The sequence below is a fragment of the Microplitis demolitor genome, chromosome 3 (assembly GCF_026212275.2).
Source record: "Microplitis demolitor isolate Queensland-Clemson2020A chromosome 3, iyMicDemo2.1a, whole genome shotgun sequence".
Classification (NCBI taxonomy): domain Eukaryota; kingdom Metazoa; phylum Arthropoda; class Insecta; order Hymenoptera; family Braconidae; genus Microplitis; species Microplitis demolitor.
Window position 1 is genome coordinate 23,780,937 of NC_068547.1, and position 23,266 is coordinate 23,804,202.

Here is a 23,266-nt window from a genome sequence, read left to right on the forward strand (position 1 = left end):
CCGTGGAGCGTGGCGAGAAAGAGACGGTAAAATATATATAAAAATATATATATATATATAGATAAAATAAGATCCGATGACTCTTCCACGATCTCAAGTATAGTTAGATCAGACATGAGACAAGATGAGATCCCGATCCCAGCTATAGCTAGTGTAGGCTAGATATGTGACTACTCATCAGATTCTTCTTCCTCTACTCTTTATAAGTCTACACCATAGATCGCAAACTACTTTTTCCATTGTCCAGCTGGCACGCTTCACAGACTCTAGCTTCTAGTTTCAAGTTTCTACATGTACCTGAAGATTCGAACGTTTTTCACGCAACGAAAATTAAAATAATTTATGTAATTTTACTCTGAAGGTGACTTAGGGGGTAGTTGGCGTGGTCTCCAATTTTCGGCTGCAGTACATAAAAAAATCTAGATTCAGGTACATAAAATCTACTGGATCTAGATTTCCGAAATATTTTGCCTAAATGCTAGTATGACAGCCAAAAATTTCAGCTACCCCGAATTACCCCTAGCCATCTTTAAGCAGTCAAATTAAAAAATATTCTAAGATCAAAGGAATAATTTTCAAGCCAATCTCAAGATATCCTTTTATTCTGTGTACATATGCTCACAATAAATTACATAGACATACTGATACTTGGAAAAATATTAGCCAGCAACTAACACACATTTTATGTAACAACGATCGACGTCATTTCGTCACTATAAACCTGAGTTAGACAACATAAGATTTATTATTGGTATTTTATTGATCAGATAACGCACGATCATTGACTCTGCTGACTAGATCCCGTAAACTCTGTACTTAAAAGTGTAATTCTATTGAACTGGTAATTGAACTAAATAAAACCCATTGATCTGATGGATAGATTAATAATGTGATGCAAGTGACAACTTTATCTCGACCGCAACTATCATAATAATAATAGTATATAAAGTGTGATAGACGATATGGATTTGTCTGAATGGTAAAAAACGATGAATAGCTGGATGACGATGATGAAATACCGTTGAGATGACTCAATTTTATCAACACCGGTATATTTTTATACTGCTACTAAGAATAGTGATCAACTTTTCATTGATAAAAATATATCGTATATGATTTGTTTAATTTTTAATGTAAGATATAAATAACTACTGAATATTCAATGGTGCTTAGTGATGAAGGTTATGGATAAGAACAATGAAATTAATAAATAATGCCAGTGAGTCAATTAACTGTACGTCTAACGGTGGATTTAATTCTTAAACTAAATAAAGATCAAACTCGATGATGGAATTTTATGAGGTGTTATAACATGGAATTTTTTTATTTTAATTTTAACAAGATTATTTATAATTATTTATAAGCGATTTATTATCGCGGGTTTTATTTTATAAATTTAACGGTTAGAAAAATTACAAGCAGTAGCATTTTATTTTTTCTATTAGCAAGAAATAGATTCAGTGATTGCAATTAATTACGTGGAGGGCGCGGAAGGTCATGCATCACTGACGTAATATTTATATACGTATCACGGATTTCTATTTAAATAAAAAAAAAAAAAAAAAAAAAAAAAAAAAAAAAAAAAAAAAGACTATTATACATAATACTAAGTCAAGAGAAAATGAGTGCAAGGAAACATGATTATCTTATTAGAGTGCCGAGAAAGGTTTTAAGTAACACATAATATATATAAATATGTTGTAATGTTAGAGGAAACACCATAGAACATATATTACAAGCTGATCAACTTTATTAACTATAAAAAGATAAGGATAAGCTGACATGATAATCAAACGTTTTTAACACTTTTATAAATATGTTAAATGTTAATATACATGTATATAGATATATATGTAAACTAGTGTGTACCCACATGATATTTATGATACGTGGTACCTTTATGTGGAAACATTCACAGAAACTATAAAAGTGATAATGGCTATCGCTTGAGTTGAATTGTTTAATGGAAAAGTTAACTTGTGTTCGAGGCCTATATTTATGTAAATGAGAATATAAGAATGGTATATTTATATATGTGTCTGTGTAGAAGTAGGTAATGGATATATGAGAGGAATCTACAGTGCACAGTAAGAGTCATGATGTATTGATCTTGTTCATATCGATGCTGCGAAAAGCGCAGGTCAACACAATGCAACTACAATCTGCCATCCTGACCGAAAATTTCAGTGCCCGAGTTTTAAATTAAAATTGATTTTTCTTACATTTTATTACTTGTTATTAAGTTTAAGTACGTACTTAAATATCTGGGTCAAAATAATTTTACTTTTACAGGAGCTCAGAAAATATGAAAATTATATTTTTCAACTATAACTGAATGTAATATTTTAAATTCAGGTGTTTTGAAAAAAAAAAAAAATATGTTAATGAAATGTATGCCAGCAATTCATCAATGTTGATATAATGGGAGTAAGAGAAAGTACGAAAGGAAACAATACGCGCGAAAAAAAATTTTTTTTTTTGCAGAAACAAAATAAAAAGTTTGTGCAAGTAAAAGTTGCCGAGTGTTTCATCAAACCAAGTGCAATTACGATGAGTTTGTGAAAGCATTTCAAATTGTACGAATTTTTAGTTTTTACTTTGAATTATTAAATTTTCACCTATTAATCCAAACATTTGCAATAAATTAAATAACTTTTGAACTTTCGGTAATTTAGGTCATAAAATTTGACCTTAACATTTTATTAGTTGTCGAAATATTTTTCAAAAGATTTAAAAAAATTAAACTTCCGAAAAACTAAACTGTTTTACTTTTATTTAACAAAGTTCTGAACAAAACTCGCCGATTATCGTGTTACGAAGTACTAAAGTCTCTATAATACCGCCTGCTATTTGTTTTGAATGTCTATCTATTGAGAAAAAGAGAGGTCAGTATGTGTTAAAAGCCCAACATATATATATATATATATATATATATATACATAAATAGATGAATTTCTCACACATTAGATAGGTTGTTAACGTGCTAAAAGCTACGGAAATGAAAAGCTACTGTTGAAAGTATGAGAGGAAACTTTAAGCCTTGACCTGAACCCAATTCACCTGTGAGAATAACGCAGACATAAATTCATACATGTATCTTCATCAGTTTTACACGCAAATCGTGTTTAAAAGCTATAAAAGTATACTCGTTGAGGCCTTAGCCCGCTTCCAAAATTAATAATTCAAACAAGTGCATCAGGTAATTTTGACTCGACTATTGATCGCTCATTCAACCGTTAAATAATTGTTTCAGACAATAATATCGCATTGAAAAGACCTCTAAATGATGGATGAAATGATATCTTGTCATATGTCATCAAGTTATCCATCAAAAAAATATGTTGCGTAAAATACAATGAGAATATTCGAGTGTTAATAAATTCCGCATCAATTTAACCTGTCGCTTGTGGCTGAACTGTTAAATCTGCTACTTTAAAACCACTCAAGTACGAACTCTTACATTTATTATATTATCATATACCAGCTACTAGACATCAAGACTTGTCATAATATTTTTACTTATGAATTTACTTTTCATTTGGCTAACTCATAAAATTACCTGTATATATATACATACATATATAAATAGATATGTATTTGTACAGTACCAACTATTTACATTTACTGATAGCAGCATTAAAACAATACTTATGGCTTATGGCTTTCATTGACGTAAATTTATATATTAAATTTCGAAATTCAAATGCGTAAAAAATCTAACGGACTTGAAATATTATTTCAGTCAAGCAATAATATTAAAAAATTAATACCATTACAATTAATAAATTTTAATCTTATCAGTTACCATAAAAGATTTTATCAGCTTGTTTATCAATTATCATTAAATATATTCGGTTTTAAAATTATTCATAACGTGCCTTGAAGATAATAGCATCCGCTGATTTTTACGCTTTGAATACATATTATTTTTTTAGCCGACCATATTTTTGCATAATAAATTTAAGATAAAGTAACTCTATAGACTATATATATTCTGCCCAAGGAACATTTATAAAAAATCAAAAGATCATCTTTGAAAAATAAAATTGCGGTAAGATGATCTCAGTAATTTGATCGGCATCATCGCGCTCGAGTTTCGCGGTATCTTCAAGTGAACTCTTGCTTACAGAAAGACAACTTTTATATTATAAATAAATATAACATATATAAATAACCCATAGCTAAAAATACTATAGATCAAATAAAATAATAATTTAATTCTACTAAAAAATACTTTACTCAGCGAAAATATAATTTATAATATTACGTTGTTTTAACGTACAATTACATTCACCAGAGCCTGCTATATTATACAATTACAATAATTACTCTAGTCTCATGACTCAGTACTATTCATTCATTTTAGTTACGAAACTATTTTTAGAAACTAAAAAAAAGCTAAATCCTACACGTCAATCATAAAAGAGTTTTACGGTTTGAATAGTAGACACTCTAGTAATAATAGTAAAATAAATAAAGAAAAAAGTCAATGACCATATGAAAATTTACTATAGAATGACGCATACGTCATGTTCGATTTGTGAAGAACGGGACTAGACAGCCCCAGTATTGTGTGTCGAGAGAAAAGAATATTGTGGGGTAGATGTTCCCACATATGAGACACGAGAGCTAACACACGTCAAAGGGAACAACCAGACAACTCCCTCACCACACGTTCATTCGCTCGCGCAACCCCATAATGCCAAATTGTATTTATTTATTCCAACCACCTAGTTTTCAATATAAACTTTAAATTGCATTCAGTAGTCGAGTCTAAAAATCTAAACCATGACACCTTGACAAAACGCATTACTGAATAAAGACGAATTCGAAACTAACTGTCTACCTTGCTTAATTTTTTTCCGAGTTTTTGCTTTTATATCTTAATTAATGTCAACACCAGGTGCTATACCTGCTTGTAAAGAAGATAAGGAACGATATTTGAAAGGTTTCCACCAAGTTGAGTACCCCTGTCTATATATGGATATATAAAACACCAAGAGCATTATTATTTATGGTTGTGGCAGACTGGCAGTGGAGCATGGCTACTATACATAATATAAGCGCGCATCCTGTTGGTTCTCTGACCGCTGGCGCGAGCACATAAGTGTAAACTTGTATGTACTGAGCAGTAATGAAGAAAAAAAATGAGACGTCGGTCCCGCAAAAATTAAACGAAAGGAAGTTTTCAAAATTAATTATTGTATCACAGTATATACATAGATATACATGTCATTATTAGTAATTCATGTTAACATCTGAGGTGAGTGCTACCTATCACTTGAAATACCATTCAAATAAATTATTACGGGTTAAATGTCTACGAACACTTGATCTCGCGATGAGAAATCACATCCGATTGAGACTACTTGAGTTAATGCCATCCTTTACTATATTTAACGTTCATCGTTATTAATGACGATGATTGCATCAACTAACACACACTCTTGTCAGATGATTCGCACTCGTGCTTTATTAGTCTCTTTAACAACAGCAACAATAATATTAATAATAATCATTAACCAACCCCTTATCAAATAAATCACAATAAAAAATACTGTAAGACTTCTTTTCTCTCGTATAGTTGATGCCCTAAATTTTTTTTTTTTAAATGAACAAGTAGACTTAACTCAGCTAAACCAAGTGTACAGAGACACGAAACTTTGTTCCACTGGCGAGTTTTTCTGCGAAACCCCGTAAATTTCTTCTTCACAATTCGCCCGAGCAATGAATGAGTCTCGGAACGTATTAACTCCCAGACATAATAATAATATTTAAAAAATTTATAAAATTGAATCTAAAGCAAAGATTACCAAGTAATATTCATGCAAAGTGTAGCTCATATGCCGGAAAGAACAATAAGTATGTGTACATGTACACTACATCATTTATTTAAGTTTCGTTATTTAACTTTTTGTTTTAAAACAAGCGCTAAGTTCTTTGTCTAAGATATGTAGTCCCACCGCCTCTCATTTTACCTCTTGACCCCTTCCTCTGCTCTCATACACTTACGTCTCACTGACTTGTTTTATTTTTCTGTGTCATGTACATGAGCTTGAACTCAACCCGGTGACTATTTTTCTTTACTTCGTTACATGCATGCTGTTGTATCTCAAGGATTATTTTCTTTTTTCATTTTTTTTTTTTTTTTTAGTCACTCCCACTCGTTTGTTATTTTTTCATCCATTTTATATTCCCAACAAAAAAACATATTGTTATATGTCTAATATATTTAAACTTTATTTTCCTCTGCTGCTATGAGATAATAGCAAACGCAATAAAATAAACAATTGATAAATAGCAACAGATTCAAATTTCCCACGTTTATGAATTAAACAATAACTTAAAGAAAGTAAATCGCTTCAAGAAATAATTGAAGCAAAAAAAGTTAACGACTCATTACTCGTCTACATATCATATCATAATGTATAAACACGTGTTACATATATTCATATATAAATTACATATAAATACATGTGATTAAGCGATTACTAGCCGAAATGTATCGTAATAAAAAGGCGTACCGCTCAAACGAGTTGAACGTCAGCGCAAATAACTATATCAGCTCAAAATTCAATTAAATTTAATTTAAATGGAAAAAAAAAACTCAGGCGCTACGGGCTATAGCGTTTCCTTATTTTTGTATCACCGTATACTTACAGCGGTTCGGTTATAAATTTAAAATTCGTGTATCAACAGGCGTGACACGGGTAATTTTATGACTCACACGTTAAATTCATTTGAATTCTCAGATGTTTAAATAAAAATGAACAAACACTTAGATTACTAAGAGTCAAAAATAAAAAAATAAAATAACAAGAGCATTGACTTACCGGCGATTCTCAAGACAGCCCTGTCAGCTGGATCCAACTGCAAAATACTCAGAGGTTTATCCTTGGCCCACTCCTTCAAGCTGCCATCAAGCTCGAATCCACCGTTGAACTCCATCGTCCAAACATTCGCCGATTCACGATAAATCCCTCATCATAATTTAATACCACTATTATTATATGTATATATATATATTTACATATAAAGTATTCCAATATCTTGTTCCTCTTCTTCTTTAAACACTTAATATCACTGTAATAATTTGGCTTTATTAATAACTATCACAATATAATAATTACATTATTATTTACGTTTACTGTAACCGCGGCCACGTGTTGTACTTTTTTATTATCGTTTGCCATAAAAACACAAACAATACTCCTCAGTGTGATTATTTTTTCTCACACTCACCTTCACCTTTCCGCAATTTAGTTTGCACACAAATTACTAAGTACAGTAACAATAAAAAAAAAAAAAAAAAAAAAACAAATGAACCGCGACAATACGGTTAGCACTCGGATTAAATCAAATACGTAATACGTCCGTGTGGAACGGACGTAGCCGGTCGTTTGTTTATTGCCCGACTGGATTCTTATTCTCCTGGTTCACTCGTAGTGTTGTGCACTGGGTACTGTAGTAAAACAACTCTGGGTTCGGAACAACCAGCGCCACTACACGTAGAGACGATTCCGATCCCTCTTAACTTTGCACCGGCTGATTTTACCCCCACTCTGGGGTTTATAAAGTTCATTAAACAGAGATGTGTAACACACTGCACTTGCTTTTGTCACTGCAGTATATTTATTTTTTATTTGTACAGTCGTCAGTGTGTATTGTCATCAACTTTCCTTGGTACCTCCACTCGACCCGCTCAGATATTCAAGTAATAAAACCAAGGTCAAGGTTTATCATACCTGCAACACACAATCTCAATTAATTAATTTGCTTGTTTGAATTAATTACTGCTATTAGAATTTTTAATTATGTTATAATTATAAATAATTCATTTTTATAAATTTTATAATGATTTAATTAATTAAATATAATATATTTGAACCTTGAGCGTTAGGCTTAGGCTTAGAGACATTTTGTAATTAAAATATTAAAATAAATGTCTAGTGGAGACTAGATCATGTGACCAGGACTTATTCACTGATGAGAATTATTGTTACGACGGTAATAGCACGTGAACTAAGAATATATACGTGTTATATTATTGTTATTATTATTATTAGTCAAGTTGATCTCGAGTTTATTGAGTGTAGGATATGTTAAAAATGAAAACGAAGATAGCTGGACTTTGTTCGTGCCGAAAATCTTTTTGCTTCAGTGTTCATGAAAATACTTTTTACAGAATAAAACAACAATAATAGTAAAAGCAAATATTTGAAATAAATTGAAATAGTGAGTTGGTGATAAGAGATATAAAAATAAAAGATACCGACAACTAGTTTAAATTAAAGAGTGTGAATGTAGCAGACATCAGAAAAATTAAAAATAATATTTATAAAAAATCCACTTATTAATTTAAAAATTTTTTAAAATTTATTTTATTTATTATTTACTCTATTTATTAATAATTTAAAATTTTTCTGATGTCTGCTACATTCACAATCATTTAAATTAATGAAAAATTAGATGCTATCGAAGGAAATATTCTCAGGATTGTTTTATTACATGTTTGCTGAAGGATGTCGTCACAATTGCACGGATTAATTGTCGTGTGGGTTGACACGATGACGTAATTTAGCTACTATCTGACTTCCGGGATAGCAATTCTGTACTGTAGTCCTAAATACTTTTTGTATTATTACAGGTTACAGTTTACAGTACATGCGGCGCAATAGCATCTAATTTAACACGTAGTACAGTGAATAAAATTTAGCGATTCCATAAGGTCGTTGGCGATATTTTTTTGCCCGACTTGGAGTGTTGCCGAGTCTTTCAGACTTAAATGACACTACATATAGCCTAGAGTAAAATCAATGTCTTATCACAATAATAATAACAATAATTATTATTATTTTGTAAGAATAATTCCAACGTTTATTAAATATTGGACTAGATTTCTTGCTCGCTATCTAAGGAAGTTTTAATTTTGAATTCCCGGATGGCTGAACTAGTTTATATTTCACTCAGCGTTCAATAAAATAAATAATATTTTTTTTACATGCCTAGAACTACTGATAAAAAATAAAATTGTTAATAAAAAGATTATTTTTATTCAGTGTTTAGTACACGAGGTACTGAAATAAAATAGAAGCAGCTACGAAAATAAAATATATCTCACAATCATCGTACACTTGGCGATAATCGACTAGCTTATCGATGCAATAATTGACTTGACTCATATCACCACACTTTACGTAACAATATTCTCATCTTAATATGCAATGTATAAACATATATCATGTATTTCTGTTTATCCGTACAATAAAATATATAAAACTAAAAATTTTACTTGATTTTTTGTGATCCTGGAAATTTAATTATACATATATCATAATTAAATTAATGACATAAAAATATATATATGAAGATAATTAAATATTGTAATTACATGATGAATAACGGAAGTCTCATAAATATTTAACTTTCCATAGTTTAAGTGAATAAAATTGCATTAGCACAATTACATGTAATTTAATATTAAAATAAATACCACTGAGAGTGCAAGCAAATAAAATAAATATAAACAACAACAACAATGTTGACTGTAACACTTACGAAAATAATTAAATCGATAATTGAATGTATGATGATTAGAGTATTCTGTCAGCGTTATCACTTGGAATGACAATTAATATGATAATAAATAATGACAAAGTGACGTTTAGCTGAGCGATCATCTGGCAGTTTAGGTTTTAGAGTGAATAAGAACAGAGGAAGAAAAAAATCAATGTTCACCGGCTTTATATTTTAAATATTAAATATTTATAAATCACACGTGAGATCACACTACCGACACACTGTATTAAATAAATAATTATTAATTATATACTTAGATTATTTAAATAAAGTGCCATGTAATATTATTTATTAAATGACTTGATTTTTGTTGCTATTTAAAAAGACACTAACGCACGACCCGGTTAGACGACGACGACGACGCGCCTGGTGTCGTCGACATTTTGCTTTTAACCCAGACCGAGACTGTACGAGTACACACGAATTCAATTGTGTGGCTCTGTCTGTCTCGCTCGCGCCAAAAGCCCGTTTTACACAACTTCAAATTACGCGGGAAAATTTGATCAATATCCTGAGCAAGGATTATCTTATTTCTATTATTAATTTAAATAAATTTTACTTTATCTAATTACTATAACAATAATTATTATGAAATTTGTAATTCTGTAATTATTTTTTTAAATTTGTAAGAATTTTTCAAATATTTTATTTGAATTTTTTGCTAAAACTTTTAAATGTTTGAAATAAACAGAGGCTGAAAAAAATTTAATTTCAGATAAAAATTTGGAAACGGATTGAATATTTAAATTTTTGATTCCATGTTTTTGTTTGTAGAATTACCGACATTAAATTATTCAAATTTATGATAATAAATACGATTTATCAAATAACATATTATTTACTTGTTGTTAATTAAATGACCGTCTGCCAAAGAGAATTAGAATTTTTAAAAAATTTGAATTAACGTCTTAATTATTTAATTTAAAATTTAAATATTAAATAATAAATTACTATTTCTTTATTTAATTAGTTTTTATATATTATTTATCTTAATCACTTATAATGATCATGACCTTTTGTAAATTTAAAAATAAAAATTAAACAAAATTTATGTAGACAAACAAAATAAAACGTAGATCTTAAAAGATAAATTTTTGTGACAGAGTAATTAATAATGTCAGGTTACTTTTCATAGAAAATTCAGTAATTAAATTTTTATTAAATAAAATATGATTTATAATTTCCTGTATTAGATTTTAATTGTAATAAACCACTTGTAGAATTATTAATACAGTTTGAATTTAAATAAAAAAATTATTTATGAGCCGTACATGTTGACAAAGTGACGCTCAGAGTCCCATTACTTAATAATTTATCGTTTTATTAATTATTCTACCTTACGGAATAACAAAAAATATTTTTATTACTCATTAACTTAATTACCATAATATAATTATAAATAAAAAACATATTTTTCAGATAATTAATAAACAATAAATAAAATTAAAAAAAATAATAATCTGCTGTCGTTTCTTTTGATCCTTTTGAATATTTTGGCGGCTGACTGAAGATGCGAAAAAAAATACAAATGAGGCTGAAATAGCTAGATAATATCAATTGATAAAGTCAAACTCTTTAATATGTTAATTGACTGATTGTGAGATCACTTGCATAATAAATATTCGAGACATAATTTGAGGCACGAACAGTAACAGCCTTCGCAGCCACTTGTATTGGTTGACATCACCACTAAATAAAGCAGGTGACATCGTAGAAATTTGCGATAAAAAAAAACTTGTTAAGAAACAATAAAATAAAAAAATGAATAATCGTGTGATGATAGCTCGTCATGGCCAGGATAAGGAAGAATTATTACTGATGATGATGATGAAAACAACTTATTATGTCGGAGAGACAATTTAAATAAATTAATAAAAATACCAACAAGAAAAACCACATGATTTATATATAATCTATTTGTTTAATTCTAACACTAGCAACAGTTGCGACTAGACAATAACACTGAATAGATAAACAGTTTTATAACAGTTACATATTTTATAAATTTTAAATTCTCAGGAGTGATTGAGAAAAAGGGAATTACTTTGATTTTAGTTGGTAGATCGGGACGACCCATGGGTTTATCTCAAACAACAATCTTTGTGTTTTTTAACACATCCTTAACCTTCTTATCGTCATTAGTAGCAGCTTTCCAAACCAGTTCTAAGTGATCTTGCGCAGCATATTTTTCTCTCTGTAGCTTACCAATCACATCTTCTTTCTGCTTAATAAGCTGTTTCAATCGCTGCAATTCTTTATGATAATCCGATTTCATCTGCCCAACGCCTTGCTCTTGAATTTTCATATTTTTTTCGACGGTTTCTAGTTGCTCTTTAGCTCCTTTTTGAACACTCTGAAATTTAATTGATATAATTAATAATTGCATAAGAGAAAAAGGCCATTTTAAATAAATAATACGTAAACAATATAATCCTCATTCATCTTCATACATCCTCATTAATCCGAATATGGGTCATAGATTAAATAATAAATTTTTTGCGGGACTTTTATGGGTTTCCCCTACTAAAGGACATCATAATGAACAAAAAACGTTAGTATTGTGATGGGTTACTCTCAACAGGAGCAAAGTTACGGGCTACTCTTCATAGAAAATATCCTATACCCATGTCCACCAACGCTTCTATGGGTCTCAACTCAAAAAATAAATTATTCCCGGGACTTTTCATGGCCTTTCCTACTGGAAAGCATCATAATGAACAAAAAACGTTTATGGTATGATGGGTTATTCCCAACAGGAGCAAAGTTAGGGGCTACTCTTTACAGAGAATCATCTATACCCATGTCTACCCATCTCTACCAACACTCATATGGGTCTTGACTCAAAAAATAAATTATCCCTAGGACTTTTTATGGCCTTTCCTACTCGAGGGCATCATAATGAACAAAAAACGTTTATGGTATGATGGGTTATTCCCAACAGGAGCAAAGTTACGGGCTACTCTTTACAGAGAATCATCTATACCCATGTCTACCCATCTCTACCAACACTCATATGGGTCTTGACTCAAAAAATAAATTATCCTTAGGACTTTTTATGGCCTTTCCTACTCGAGGGCATCATAATGAACAAAAAACGTTTATGGTATGATTGGTTATTCCCAACAGGAGCAAAGTTACGGGCTACTCTTTACAGAGAATCATCTATACCCATGTCTACCCATCTCTACCAACACTCATATGGGTCTTGACTCAAAAAATAAATTATCCTTAGGACTTTTTATGGCCTTTCCTACTCGAGGGCATCATAATGAACAAAAAACGTTTATGGTATGATGGGTTATTCCCAACAGGAGCAAAGTTACGGGCTACTCTTTACAGAGAATCATCTATACCCATGTCTACCCATCTCTACCAACACTCATATGGGTCTTGACTCAAAAAATAAATTATCCCTAGGACTTTTTATGGCCTTTCCTACTCGAGGGTATCATAATGAACAAAAAACGTTTATGGTATGATGGGTTATTCCCAACAGGAGTAAAGTTACGGGCTACTCTTCATAGCGAATAGCCTATACCCATGTTCACCAACGCTTCTATGGGTCTCAACTCAAAAAATAAATTATTCCCGGGACTTTTCATGGCCTTTCCTACTGGAAAGCATCATAATGAACAAAAAACGTTTATGGTATGATGGGTTATTCCCAACAGGAGCAAAGTTACGGGCCACTTCTTATAATATTGCATAGAGAGTGTCATCTGCCTGCATCTGCCTGTATCTGCCCAACGTCGATTACTCAAAAAATAAATTATCCCTAGGACTTTTTATGGCTTTTCCTACTCGAGTGCATCATAATGAACGAAAAACGTTTATGGTATGATGGGTTATTCCCAACAGGAGCAAAGTTACGGGCCACTTCTTATAATATTGCATAGAGAGTGTCATCTGCCTGTATCTGCCCGACGTCGATTACTCAAAAAATAAATTATTCCTAGGACTTTTTATGGCCTTTCCTACTCGAGGGTATTATAATGAACAAAAAACGTTTATGTTGTGATGGGTTATTCCCACCAGAAGCAAAGTTACGGGCTACTCTTTATGAAAAGTCATCGATAGTGTTATTTAATTAAATTAATTAATAAAATTACCTTCAATTGATCTTTCAAAACCCCCATCCGATGCGTAATATTATTGCCAAGATACTGAATATTTTCACTTTCTTTCTCTTTAGTACATAAAAGAGTCAAAAGTTCATCTTTTTCTGCTTGTAATTTTTCTTGCGTAGTAACCAGTTCCTCGCAGTAAGATGTAATCTTTGATAATTGTCTCTTAAAAGAATCTCTGGATACTTGGATAGAGCACAAAGCATTTTGCAACGACTCCAACTTGTTCTGTGTCCGTCTAAAATGAACAATAATTCTGAATTATCAAAAAAGACAATCTAATTACTAAAAATATAAAAATCATTCCCAACTTACTTGAGACTTTTCTCGAGGTTTTTGGTCAAATATTTCAAATGATCTCGCTCAGCAGTCAGCGCGGCAATCAGTTTCTCATTTTCTGGATTCGATTCTTCAAACCTCTTCAATTGACTAAGCAGTTTTCGTTTCTCTGTCTCATACTGAGTTTTTAATTCCTCAAACAACTTTTTGCACTCTTCAATCGCGTCCGAGTGAACAGATACGGGCATCGTTTTTTCTGAATTCTTTTTCAATTTCTCATACCCATCACTTAAGATTTCATATTTACCTTGAAGATTACTTAGCTCAGTCTTGCAACTGACATAGTCACTGTGCAATTTATTATTATCACGTGACATTGACTCAACTTTTTTTTCATAAATCGAATGAATCTCATGGAGTTTCTGTTTATGCAACGATGCTTGTTTTGATAAAATATCATTTTCTTCTTTAACAAGAGCTATATCTTCAGTGACTGTTTTCATTTCTTCTGTTAATTTTTCCGTCTGAAAAACCCAACATATTCACTAAATTAAAAAAAATTCACTTAATTAACAAAACTCCAAATATTACCTGTAATTTATAAAAATCTAAATCCCTGCGCAATTCATCATTTTCTGCGACAAGTTCTTTACATTTTCCCCCGAAATCGTCCATCTCCCTTCTAAATTGCCTGATAAGTTCATCTTTCTCTTCAAGATGCTCTTGGTAAGCTTCCAACAGCGGAGCCAGCGCGTGAGTATTGACATGACCCCACGCCTCAGACACTTTCTTATTCTCCGTAGCTGGATCCGCAGTAGCATCGGACTTTGGTTCATCACTCCTGACATTCAGCAGCCGCAATTTATCTTGATACCTCTGGAGCTCAACGTTGAGCCGGTAAATTAAAATTTTCAGCAAACCCACATCTTCATGCAGTTGGGAATTTTCAGCGACAACTTTTTTAATTCCAACTTGATTATTAATTCTCTCCTGATCCAATGACTGTACATGTTTTATCAATTCTTCGTAATGCGCATGCAATTCTTTGTATTCAGAATCACGTTTTTCTATCAATAGTTTAAGATTTGAATTTTCTTTACTAATTTCTTGGTAATTTTTTTCTAATTTACTATATTTAGTTTTGTATTTTGCTATCATAGCTTCTTTTTCACTCAGCTCCTCCATCAAGCCTAAAATAAAATTCAAATTTAATATTTCATTATACAAAAAATTACTAAAAAAATTACTTTACCTATTTCCGGATTTAATTCTGATTTAATAACTAAATTATCAGTCTCATTGGCACTTGCTTTAGTTTTTTTATGACGTCTGTGTTTATTTGTCGCCGAAGAATTACTATTATCATTGCAGTCTTCATTATTATTATTATTATTAGTATTACTGTTACTAATATTCGAAAAAACTTTTGTTTTCGCTTTACACCGACTCTTAGATGAATGTTTACGTCTATGAGATCGGCGAATTGACTCCAGTTGAGATTCATTTGCCGAATTCTTGTGTCCATTGTACTAAAAATATAAAATATCAATTATTTATATATTATCCGAAATTCTTTACCAATTATTCAGTACTCAATCAGTCGATTAAAAAAATTATCATAAATTATAACTAATAACCAGTTATATTTATTACTTTCTTGTCACTTTTCCCGTCATAACGATCATTTAAATCGTCAATAACAGTAGAATTACCGTAAATATACGACATTAGATAAATTTAATGAATATTATTATTATTATTAAAATAACAAAATAAATTAATTTACACAAGTTAATAATATATTTTTGATCATAAGATTATTCGCAGATCGGTTGTATAAATTAATATAAATAATAACAATTAGATGATAAAAAAATTACTCGTGTTGTTGTTCATTATGATACAAGTACGCAGTTTTAAAACTTTATTATTTGTTATGAAAACACTTTTGTTGTCATGACAACAGGGCACCTGCTCTTTTAAATAAAAACAACATTTTCATAATTGCGCATGACCGGCGCGGGAACTTTTCGACCAAGGTTTTTCAAACGACAAAGTTATTATCTTTTTCATCTATCACTTTTTACGAAGTAATAATGTGATAATAATTATAACAACAGCAATATCAATAGCAATAGTTTATTATTTTTTTAATTATAGTAGATAATTGCAAATAATTATTCTGCCGGTATCGTAAATTTTAAACATTCCTGGCAAAAAAATTTTATTTCGTTCGTGAAAACATTTAAATGCAAGGTAACTTATTTGTTTATTTTTTTTGTTAAAAATTTCTAGATAGTAATAGTAAAGTTGTTTAATTTGAATCTGATATGAAAGATCTTTTAGATAAAAGTTTTATAAGGAAGATGATGATTTTTTATTACACTTCTCAAGAAACGATTATACGTTTTTATTTTATTTATCTGTAATAACTAAAATCCTACAAAAATATTTGTTTAAAGATTATTAATTTTTTTTTTCAAGGAATATAATTATATAGATAACATTCATACTCTAATTTATTAAAAGTTAATTGATAAGAATTCGAATTTTTTTTACTATGAAAATGTCTAAAATTTTTTTTAAATTATAAATTTTACCGATAAACCGGCAATAAAAAATGCCATCAAACATGTAGATAAATATGTAACTATTGATAAATATGTATTGAAAAAAAATAATAAACAAATAAATAAATGTCTTTAATGATAAGCAAAGCGTGAACTTGAAATTTTTGCATAAAGATTAAAAAGTGTCAGTCTGATTTCACACGAGCCCCAGTCAAAATTACCCCAGAAAATTAATAAGCATCGAATCCACTGCGGGAATAATTAAAAATTATATTTTGTAACCTTGTCTCCGGTTGTAAATTTTAGTGGAATCTAATAAATAACAATTAAATACAAAAACACGTAAATAGAATATGCATGTCCGTTATCAGTCTTGAGCTCAGAACAGCTTATATCGCAGTTGAATTTACCTGTCGATTTAAGTAAGCAATCGAAGAAACAGTCAGAGAACATTTATCAAATAAAATGCATGCCAGTAAGTTTAAAACTTTCTCACAATAGTTATTATTTTCCCGCGTCTAATTTGAACCCGCTATTCAACTCAATCATTTTGTAATCACACCATTTTTATTATATTTCTACTATTAACACACATTAATATTTTTTTGTACCAATTAGGAGTGTTTCCTTCGCTGGTGTTTCTGCTGGGTCTTGCGGGCATAAGTAACTCACAGTTTGGAGACTGTGATTATGAACAAACTATAGCCGCAAAGCAATCTTACTATATATTCACTCCAAATTATTTGAATGGAAATTATTTACCTGGAACTACTTGTCGATGGATTGCTACAAGTGACCGTCCAATAAAGATGACTTGTAATCCTTTTTCACTGCCTGCGGTATGAAAAAAATTTATTAATTAACATTCAGTTTTCAACGGAAGACTAAATGTATTAATTAAAGTTTATCAATTGATGCTTACAGAGCCCTAATTGTACTAGTGATGTCGCTATAATTCAAACATCAACGAAACGTCCTGGCCAACGTTACTGTGGTACGGGTACTTTTGAAGTTGAGTCTGAAGAAGGAAACAAAATAGTCGTGTCATTGTACAGCTCTCCATTATCAAGGACGGGTGGAAAATTTTATTGCACTCTTGAAACAGTGAGCAATGATACAGAATGCAATTGCGGATACAAAAACCCGGTGAGCTAAAAATTTTAATTTTATTATTTATAACTACAAGCATTTAATTACTTGTTCATTAAATTATTTACAGACACGAATTGTCGGTGGAACGGCTACTGGCGTCAATGAGTATCCAATGATGGCAGGACTCGTTGACATCATCAATGAAATTGTTTTTTGCGGCGCGACTATTATCAATAACAAACAAGTATTGACTGCAGCACATTGTGTCATTGGAAGAAATCCCAAAGATGTAGGAGTCTTGGTCGGCGATCATGATATTTCAAAATGTAAGCATCTGCAATTAAATTTCTTTAGTAGATATTGATAACAGTTACGATTTAAATCACATAGCGACTGAAACGAACGCCGCCAAGTTGTTCAGAGTCTCAAGGATTGATATACACCCATTGTTCTCAAAGATTTCTCTGGATTATGATATAGCGATGGTCACCATTAACGGGACGATAATGTTCAATCAACAAGTAGGACCTGTTTGTCTTCCTTTTCAGCATGCACCGGATACCTTCGCAGGAAATTATGTAGATTTACTTGGTATGATTGATCAATTACTTACTGAACGCACAGTTCTGCATGGCATATATGCTTTTTTATGATACTCTAATTGATTAATGGTATTCAGGAAACATAGAAAAAAATTAAATGAATATCAATAAGAAAGTTTTTATACCCCCTCCCCCACTTTTTTAAAATATTCAATGACCTTGAACTGTCATAATCGTATTAAAAATTTATAAATTATTTAAAAAAAGGCCATTGAATATTTTTAAGAAGTAGGAGGAAGGGAGACAGCACTACCTAAGAATTGCCTTGAGAAAATGACTTATACATAATAAATTAGCTTCTATTTTTTAACAGGCTGGGGTTCTCTCAGTATCGCTGAACGTCAGCCTTCTGTACTGCAAAAAGTAAAAGTAAGTGTGATAACAAATAAAAAGTGTATGGAAGTTTACGGTAAAATTGGATCAAGACAACTGTGTACACTTGAAGAAGGCAAAGATGCCTGTCAGTTTGATAGTGGGGGTCCAGTATTGTGGCAAAATCCTTCAACAAGAAGAATTGTTTGTATTGGAATGATCGGCTACGGTGGTTTGTGTGCTGATGGAAATCCAACTGTTCATTCTAAAATCGGGGCGCATATAGACTGGATAAGAACACTAACGCCTCAAGGTTTGTTTTTAAAAATAAAAAAAAAATATTTTAATATTTATAATAAAATATTTTTAATTTTACAGGATACAGATATTGCGAGGAGGAATAAAAAATATAAAGTTATAAATGTTAAATATGATGACTAAATAATCTATAAAAGTTTAATCTGTTAATTTATTTAAATTAAATTATTTAAAATAAAAAATAAAAATTTCTTGAAAATTATTTATTTTTTCTTTACACTTGTTTATTAACTAACAATAAATAAATATATAGTTTGATAATTGAGTGTTTACTTTAATGTTAAAATAATAATTTAAATATTTACAATAGATTTGACACATTTTTATTAAAATAAGATTATTGAATGAAAAAATAGACCAACACATGCCATCAGAAAAATGCATGACCGTTATCAGCTTTTATTTAAAATTGTTTGAATATCGCTGTTACACTTTTCCTCAGAATTGTAATTTTAAGTTAAAGTGTAACAGTATCACCACGTAGTTGATTAATAATAATTTAAATTTTAGAAACTGATACAAGTGTAACAAAATTATTAAAAGTGATTAATGTCACCGCACATCCGCTTTTTTAACGGAAGCTTGAGATTATGACGCAATGATTAGAGTCGAAGAAACTAATTTAAGTCAACTGTTTTTCGAAAAGCCCAAGTTGGCGCTACAACAAACGAAAAATGTGCAAATTTTAACGGAAATATTCTCTAATAATCAAGACATTTGTGCCTATAAAGTTTAATTTTACTTGTTCTGTGAAATAGTTCTTCGACTGATTGGATTTTATGTCAAACATCGGAAAGGAAAAAAAAATTAAATATTGAAAAAATAAAATCTTATTTTCTAAAATTTCTCTGAAAATTTTAAAGAATTTGCGTATCGCAGAAAGGAATAATCCGGAAAAAATTTCTATACATATATATTGTTTATAATTGATTAATAAAAGAAACTTAAGTAACATAAATATTTAGCGATAGATATTTTTTATCTTTATTTCTGTACATAGATTAATTTAAGACAGTTATCTTGATAAAATAAAAAGCAAATCGTTAATTTATTTAAACAAATATACTAAATGTTTTAAATGGAAAAAATGATAAATGATCAATTTTAAAAACACGTGTCTTAATAAAACAAAATAATAGATTTTATTCGATGACATTTATTAATGACAATCACCTGGAAACACGCTACCATTGCTTATTAATTGTTTAATAGACACCGAATTTCATAAATACTAAAAAATACGGCCATAAAATGTACACAAGTGTGTTATCATTTTTATCAGCAACTCGACCTCAAGACACGCGTATATGTAATAATATATATCATTGTCAAATTAACCAAATGATTTAGTTTACGATTGAAGAAAGGAGGTATCAGGTCGCAGCTAACTAACGATGAAAACAACCCGGGTGTGCTCAGTGATATCAATGTCACTATTACTGATACTGCTTTTCTCGAGTGTATTGGGAATTATCAATGAAGATTTCGGAGATTGTGATTACGAACAGGAAATTCAAGCCGGCAAGAGTTATCCCGTTTTTAGTCCTAACTTTCCATATACGAATTATCGGCCAGGAACTAAGTGCCGATGGACTGCTAGAAGTAATCAGCAGATCAAAATGACATGCAATACTATTTCGTTACCTGAGGTAATTTTTCTTTATTTATTACTTTTCTATACAAATTTATAGCTATTATTACTTTGCATTGTAGAGATATGGGTGTAGTCTTGACGTACTAAAAATCCAGAGCTCATCTTCGAAACCTGCTCAACGATACTGTGGAAATCGTCCATTCAGTGTCATCTCTGAAAATAATAGAATTGTTGCAACACTATCAAGCTCATCAGCAACCGGTGGATATTTTTATTGTACTCTTAAAACTGTCAGCAATGGAAACACTAATTGTAGGTGCGGCTGGAAAAATCCGGTAAGTAATTAATTAATGTTATTTAATAATTAGATACAACAAGAGAAAATTATGGTAACTGTAATAGATAATTTAAATATTATTTGCGTTTAATAATAATAATTGATGTTTGATGATGATTGAAGACCAGAATTGCCGGTGGAGAAGATACTGGAGTACATGAGTACCCAATGATGGCAGAAGTTATTGATGCGAGTGGTGGAATTATTTGCGGTGCAACAATTGTTAATAATAAACAAGTAATAACTGCGGCTCATTGTATTAGCGGAAGAAATTATAATAGTGTGGGTGTCTTGGTGGGTGATCATGATTTGTCGACAAGTAAGTTTTACATTACAAAAAAATATAAATTAATTTTGAAAGGTATTTATTGTTAAATTATTGTGATAATTATAAAATATAGGAACCGAAACCACTGCAACTAAATTATTCCGAGTGGTTTCATTTGTAATCCATTCATTGTACAACGAACATACTTTGGATTACGACATCGCTTTGATAAATATTGATGGTACTATTGAAATTTCTGAACAAGTAGGTCCGGTTTGTTTACCATTCAAGCATTCTCAAAGTCATTTTCAAGACGAAACTGTTGAAATTTTAGGTATTATTAATTTTACATATTTTTTTAAATTTTATAATCATTTATTACTCAATTTTTTTTGTTAACAAAGGCTGGGGTTCACTTGGTCCTGTTCAAAGTCAATCGAATGTACTTCAAAAGGCTCAAGTAAAAGTAATCACCCAGCAGAGATGTGCAAATGACTACCCACGAAGAATTGGATCCAGACAACTGTGCACTTTAGAAAATGAAAAAGACAGCTGTCAAGTAAATTAATTAATTATTTAATTACTCCATTATATCCAACGCTAATCAGCAATTATATAATCACATGAATTTCTTAAATTGTCAAGTATGATAGCGGCGGTCCAGTTTTGTGGCGCAATCCTGAAACAAGAAGAATAATTCTAGTTGCAATGATTGGCTACGGTATGATTTGTACAGACGGAAGACCTTCTGTAAATATTAGAGTTGGTGCATACATAGACTGGATTGTATCAAATAAACCATTAGGTACACAATTATTACAATATTCTTAGTGATAAAAATCTAGAAATGGGGCTCCGCCGAGCAGATTTTTTCATAGACCAAAAAAAAGTTGAGCCTCACTTCCAAATCATTGCCTTTTAATTACTGATACAATTATTATTTATTTTTACAGGATGGCAGTATTGTAACGTTGAATAAATGAAACGAAAAATATCCAATTCTGTTTTTTTAAAATTTTCAGAAAAATAACACTGTGATAATTCATTGTTTTTTAAATGTCATTACATAATTTTCTCAGGAAATTCATTTTTCGCATTTTATGTAATTTATAGAATATGAATAATTTAAAATTAGAAAAAAAATATATATATGGAATAAAAACATGTTTATAGGTGGCCGTGGTTAAAAAAATAGTAAAAATAAATAGAAACTGTATCGATTTACTTGAGTAACCTTAAGCAAAGTGTCGAATTTACACTTGTTACTGTTTTTCTTTGCGCGTAAATTATAATTACAGTGCATATTGTTCTTACACGTGGATTTAAGTTCTGTATCATTCAATGGCATTTAATTGTTCTTGAACTCCAGTTCAGAATTGTGAAGTAAAAAACACATGTATTAATTAGGAGTATTCTTAGCATCTGCGGAACCAGATGAGTTATAATAATTAAATTTTATTTCATAAGCTGGTAATTCCATCAGCTTCTTAAACTTAAGCCAATTATGTTAACATATTAGATTTAGTTTTTTTTAATTCTGACATGATTTTTTTTTTTAACGAATTTCTAATTTGCACAGATAAATTACAGCAAAATAATCAAAAATTTCAAAAGGCTTCTGTTAATTTTTATACTACTAAATATTTTTCACGTATGATTTAGTAAAGAATATTTTTGAATTCAAATTATTAATTTTCTTAACAATGTTTAATGAACCGTAATTTTAAAATGGGTTTTGTGAAAAATTGTTTTTTAAGTACAAGACAAAGGTTCATTAATTCGCAAGGTAATATGCGCATGTCCGTATCTCAATTATCAGGAGGATTCGTGGATTCGCTTGAGTATCTCAGTTTACAGACGTAGCTCATAGAAGCTGTGTACTATCACAATTATTTATCTGAATTGCTAAAGATTGTTGTTTTTTTATAAGCTTATAAAGACAAAAAATAAAAAAAATATTAATGGGTCCTGAAGATATTAGACCCGTGTCTTTTAACTTTGAATTCAATCCCAATTTACGTAATCTCAAGAGTTCCAAATTTAAGTAGTAAAATATATGTAATTTTAAAATATATACATATGAGTAAATGGAAAAAATTATCAATTTTATCTTACGACTAAGAATAATTATAAAGTAATTAATAAATAATTCAATTTTTTAAATTAAACGTCAAAGCAATATCGTAAAGAA

General features: G+C 30.3%; 4 protein-coding genes across 6 annotated transcripts in view; 2 read left to right on the top strand and 2 right to left on the bottom strand.

Annotated features, from left to right (window-relative positions):
* LOC103580498 (microtubule-actin cross-linking factor 1) overlaps positions 1-7,279 on the bottom strand; it is a 96,650-nt gene extending 89,371 nt beyond the window's left edge. For all 3 annotated transcript variants that reach the window (XM_053737695.1, XM_053737687.1, XM_053737683.1), the window contains exon 1: positions 6,834-7,279. In XM_053737695.1, coding sequence (XP_053593670.1) covers positions 6,834-6,948 — 115 coding nt within the window. In that variant the 5' untranslated portion in view covers positions 6,949-7,279. The remainder of the gene's footprint in view (positions 1-6,833) is intronic.
* Positions 7,280-11,540: 4,261 nt separating this feature from the next.
* Positions 11,541-15,710, bottom strand: LOC103578963 (protein Cep89 homolog). Its single transcript, XM_008560228.3, has 6 exons — positions 15,636-15,710; positions 15,235-15,511; positions 14,574-15,172; positions 14,019-14,506; positions 13,689-13,941; positions 11,541-11,932 (listed from the first exon to the last, which is right to left on the bottom strand). The coding sequence occupies exons 1-6, from the start codon at positions 15,708-15,710 to the stop codon at positions 11,666-11,668; spliced, it is 1,959 nt and encodes a 652-aa protein (XP_008558450.1). The 3' UTR covers positions 11,541-11,665.
* Positions 15,711-16,720: 1,010 nt separating this feature from the next.
* Positions 16,721-19,078, top strand: LOC103578907 (venom serine protease 34). Its single transcript, XM_008560151.2, has 7 exons — positions 16,721-17,027; positions 17,171-17,391; positions 17,477-17,698; positions 17,772-17,970; positions 18,035-18,235; positions 18,560-18,871; positions 18,937-19,078. Exons 1-7 carry the CDS (start codon positions 17,018-17,020, stop codon positions 18,960-18,962), a joined length of 1,191 nt encoding a protein of 396 aa, XP_008558373.1. The 5' UTR covers positions 16,721-17,017; the 3' UTR covers positions 18,963-19,078.
* Positions 19,079-19,893: 815 nt separating this feature from the next.
* On the top strand, positions 19,894-23,174 carry LOC103578909 (venom serine protease). Its single transcript, XM_008560154.3, has 7 exons — positions 19,894-20,525; positions 20,590-20,805; positions 20,931-21,126; positions 21,209-21,409; positions 21,480-21,634; positions 21,721-21,880; positions 22,029-23,174. The coding sequence occupies exons 1-7, from the start codon at positions 20,271-20,273 to the stop codon at positions 22,052-22,054; spliced, it is 1,209 nt and encodes a 402-aa protein (XP_008558376.1). The 5' UTR covers positions 19,894-20,270; the 3' UTR covers positions 22,055-23,174.
* Positions 23,175-23,266: the final 92 nt, after the last annotated feature.

Bases quoted from the DNA above. Each gene is read 5' to 3' on its own strand.
- LOC103578963 (XM_008560228.3), bottom strand. From the start codon at position 15,710: ATGTCGTATATTTACGGTAATTCTACTGTTATTGACGATTTAAATGAT. The intron at 15,512-15,635 runs GTAATAAATATA...TTATATTTTTAG, and splicing joins ACGGGAAAAGTGACAAGAAA to TACAATGGACACAAGAATTC. The intron at 15,173-15,234 runs GTAAAGTAATTT...ATTTTATTTTAG, and splicing joins AGAATTAAATCCGGAAATAG to GCTTGATGGAGGAGCTGAGT.
- LOC103578909 (XM_008560154.3), top strand. From the start codon at position 20,271: ATGAAAACAACCCGGGTGTGCTCAGTGATATCAATGTCACTATTACTG. The intron at 21,410-21,479 runs GTATTATTAATT...TTGTTAACAAAG, and splicing joins CGAAACTGTTGAAATTTTAG to GCTGGGGTTCACTTGGTCCT. The intron at 21,881-22,028 runs GTACACAATTAT...TTATTTTTACAG, and splicing joins TGTATCAAATAAACCATTAG to GATGGCAGTATTGTAACGTT.
- LOC103578907 (XM_008560151.2), top strand. The intron at 17,392-17,476 runs GTATGAAAAAAA...TGATGCTTACAG, and splicing joins ATCCTTTTTCACTGCCTGCG to AGCCCTAATTGTACTAGTGA. The intron at 18,872-18,936 runs GTTTGTTTTTAA...TTAATTTTACAG, and splicing joins AAGAACACTAACGCCTCAAG to GATACAGATATTGCGAGGAG.